General features: G+C 38.7%; 1 protein-coding gene across 2 annotated transcripts in view; it reads right to left on the reverse strand.

Annotated features, from left to right (window-relative positions):
* The window catches only part of sox10 (SRY-box transcription factor 10), a 12,482-nt gene that overhangs the window by 4,685 nt on the left and 3,720 nt on the right, over positions 1 to 4,077 (reverse strand). Inside the window, exon 3 of one of the 2 annotated variants that reach the window (XM_014012918.1) lies at positions 244 to 404. In XM_014012918.1, coding sequence (XP_013868372.1) covers positions 244 to 404 — 161 coding nt within the window. Of the gene's footprint in view, positions 1 to 135; positions 405 to 4,077 lie in introns of both variants that reach the window. The other variant, XM_014012917.1, reaches the window with a different exon arrangement.

Here is a 4,077-nt window from a genome sequence, read left to right on the forward strand (position 1 = left end):
GAGTAGTTTTCTTTAATTGTATGTGCCCCCTTAAAAAAACACCTGTGCCACCCTTTGCAAAAAAAAAAAAAAGCCCATCTCCGCCCCTGCACACGGTGCAAACAATAACAGTGTGTGAGGGAGCCTGCAGCCCACCTGCAGTATGAGGGTGGTGCTCATCTGCCAGAGGGGACCCGGCTCCCCCACCGTGGACCACTTCCAGGTGGACACGTTTGTAGTGGGACTGGTTGTGGCTGACCTCACCCTCCAAATGGCCGTCGCCCTCACTTCCTGAACTGGAACCGGGCTTTCCGTTTTTGCGGCGCCGCGGCTGGTATTTGTAGTCTGGGTAGTCCTTCTTGTGCTGCTTCCTCAGCCGCTCTGCCTCTTCGATAAAGGGTCGTTTGTCGCTCTCGTTGAGAAGCCTTAGGTGAGGGAGGATGAAAAAATAAAATAAAATTTGGGGAAAATTGATTTGTTTGGAGTCAGGATCAGAAATACAAAAGCTGCTTTGAAAAGAATCAGTTCAAGAAACGGTTCTAATTACAAAAATAGAAGTCAGTTGAGAACATTTCTAAATGAGTTTTTAAATAACTCCACATTAAGAGAAAAAGAAAGCTTTATCACATAGGCAATGTGTTTTGGTGCATTTGAATAAATTTTCAGAATGTTTAAGTTTCTTGTTGTCCAGGAGCTCAGCTGCATCTGATGGCACGCCTGTCAGTAGGCATTCTGGCTGCTGGACAGTAATAAAATAACAGACAGAAGCTGCGTCCTGTTCATTATCAACATGGAGCCGAGCTCCTTCTGCAGCTTGAGAAATCTCTGACCTTCCTCTGCCTGCAGGTTCATCCTGTTTCAGGGTCAATTAACGAATCCTGACTGAGTCCAAGGTCAGGTCTTTATCTAATTAATATTTAATCCTTATGAGGTTAATTCGTTTAACTTATTGAAGCCTCTGGGCATGAATTAGGGAGTGTTCTTTTAAAGAAAAAATGCAAAGCAGGGCAGACAGACACAGGATGCAGGAACCTTTTAAACGTGGGTTTAAAACCCAACCTGCCAAGTTTTGCTCAGAAACTTCAAGTCCGGAATGTTTCTTCTTTTAATCTGTGAAATTCACATTTGAATAACTTGGACTAAATTAATATAAAAGCATCCCCTGTTAAAAATGTTCAGGATCAATGAGGTCTTTACAAAAACAACATAAGTTGCAAACAAAAAAGGCAATTACAGGAATAATTCAGACTTTTGGAAGTGAGTTTCTGTGAAAATGTTAGACGTCAACATTTAATGGTGCAGAATAACCTTATAAAAGAATAGCGTTAACAAAGCTGAGAAGTCACCAGCTAGACAGAGTCAGGCCAAAACCAGTGAATCATTGCATTTTGCGTTTCACATTTCATATTAGTTATTTATGGTTATTTGCAGGTGCAAATAGCAGCTGCACTTCAGCAGTCATTTCATATCATTTCTGCCAGAATGACCATCCAGTGCAAAACTGCAGTTTTAATAAAAGTGTTTGCATGAAATACATAGACATTTTGAGGACTGGGTGCTTTGAAACGGCATCCTCATGGGTGAGAAAATAATGAGAAACCACTTCCACTGCTGCCACCTCAAAACAACTCAAACCATATAAATGTTTTAACAGTTCATGTTGAGGATTTTTAAATATATTTGTACTGCTGCCAACTTTGTATTAAAAGGTTATTTAAGCAGAAATATTCTAATGCTATTATTTTAACTGAAAGTATCACAGCCGTGGCCATTTGTGCTTGAAAATGATCATATTCCACATAAACAAACTTGGTCAGTAGAACAGATGTAGCTACAAAATAACATTTGCACAAACCACTACATTATTTTGAAGAGTGGAGTTGTTTTAAGACAACAATTTGGTCTTGGCCTTGCTTGGAATAGCATAAGTATTTCAGTCCATCCAAAAATAAACTCTGTTTCTCCAAACTGAATTTGTTAAAGAGGCAAAAAAATGCATTAAAACCACTTTCATGTTACTTTAATATTGTCACATTTGCTGTTTCTAAAAGTCATCATCTTGTTTTTTATCATTTATTCAATATTTCATTCCACAGTATTTACTACAAAGCAGTTTTCCTGTAAATTTTGTAAAATTTGTGTACTGTATTCATGTCTCACACAGGGAGGGAGCCAGATGGTGGCCTGGGGAGTCCATGGCCACCATATAAAAATCTTTGGCCACCCCAACAATATTTTGGTGAAGCCATTTCTCTATGCAGAATGTTTTATTTCACCTGCACTGCTCAGATGGGACATTGTGTACATAAATGAGAGAATGACCAAGACACACAATTAGATCCTCAACAAATCCCCCCCCCCCCCCCCCACCCAAAATAATAATAATAATGTCTGGACTACCCCATAATACTGTCACACAGTTATTGAATACTGTGTGACACTGTGACACTGTATACCAGTGGCGGCTGGTCAATAGGGGGCGCACGTGGTCAATAGGGGGCACACGTTGCCCCCCCCCCCACCCCACTTCTAGTTTTGGTACACAAAAATTAAATAAAAAAAATAAAATGTTATAAATGATCCGAAAAAATATTGTAGATATGTTTTCTAATAAGCAAAATAAATAATTTATAGTTATTGATGTGTAAACTTCCATTTTACTCATGAGCGTTTTCGTGCGAGTCACTTCCAGGTCACGCTGTGTTCGCTGCCCCAGACTTCCATGTACAACTCGTGAAGATTTTGGTCATGTGCAGTAAGTCCTCAATGCAAAAGTATAGGGTGGCCTGGGTTCGCAGCTGACCTGCAAACACACACCGGTAGTGGGTGGGTCCACCTGTGTCGACGACTAGACGTCATAAGGCGACAGCCAGCAGGGCAATGCAAGGTGGATTTTGGAGAACAACAAACGAGAAATGAAGGAGAAGACAACACCGTAAGTCCCTTATATCTCAACCTTTTCTAAGCAGAATATATGAGGAGAAACTTAAAGTGAAGTAGTTTGGACTGAATAAGCCGGAAATAATAAAAATTGAGCAAGAACGTGGTGTAGTTAGATTGTGTTGGTGTTCCCTTTATATTTGAGCATCATATAATATAAATAATGGTGAACACAACTTAATATAATACAAAGATGTTTTTTTATGTTTCTATTTAGTTTTTTTTTGCAAATTACTTTTGTTTGAATTTATTTTTAAAAGGGGGCAGATATTAGAAGATATTTTTCTTCTTTCTGCTGCCTTTCATTTTATGTATATTTTTTCTTCTGTTGTGCATAGTTTATTTTGTTTTTTAATAAAATTAATACATTTTTAAAACAAAAATACAATTAATAGTTTACCTTAGAGGTGCAACAATTTGTTGCTGTTAAAATAACTATAATTGTTCTCTATATATTAAATATATATTAGAAAGCTCACTTGTAGCCATCTCCATATTGAATTAAATTTCTGCATTCATTGTTTTAGGTTYGTGACACCATCTTGAGCCATTCACAAGCATCTGATCAGAGCCATGCTGCAGGCAGACAGRTTCCTGCAGGACAGTTCTCTGAAGCAGCACAGAAGACCATAGAGGCTCACCCAGTGCTGAACAGGACCAGCTCTTCATGAGGAACAATCTGCAGGACACCTTTAGAGACTGTGACTCTGTTGATGATTCTCATCACATCTCCTCTGACCACAGCTGAATCTGAGAGGAACTGAACACTGAAGAGAATCCAGACTTTCCTCAGGTACAACATCACATCTCACTGCACTGACCATGCTATAGAAGAATCTTGTTAAAACATCCCTGACTTTAACCAGAGTCATGAAGAAATTTGCTTCTCATTAACAGAAGAGCAAAATTTATGTATAATAAATAAAACACTACATGACATTGTAATGCGGTTTTATTATTTTCATTTGTTTAATAAATACACTGTCGTGATGCAACTTAGCACATGTTTGATTGCTTTTGGAGATGAGCCTATGTTGGAGTTGTGGCCCCCACTGGAGAAAAATCCACTAGCCGCCACTGGTGGACTCCAACAATTAAAGCCAGTTTTTTAATGCAAAATTAGTATCCCAATGTTCAATGGCCTGCATTATTTTTTTT

The sequence above is a fragment of the Austrofundulus limnaeus genome, unplaced genomic scaffold, assembly GCF_001266775.1.
Source record: "Austrofundulus limnaeus strain Quisiro unplaced genomic scaffold, Austrofundulus_limnaeus-1.0 Scaffold96, whole genome shotgun sequence".
NCBI lineage: Eukaryota > Metazoa > Chordata > Actinopteri > Cyprinodontiformes > Rivulidae > Austrofundulus > Austrofundulus limnaeus.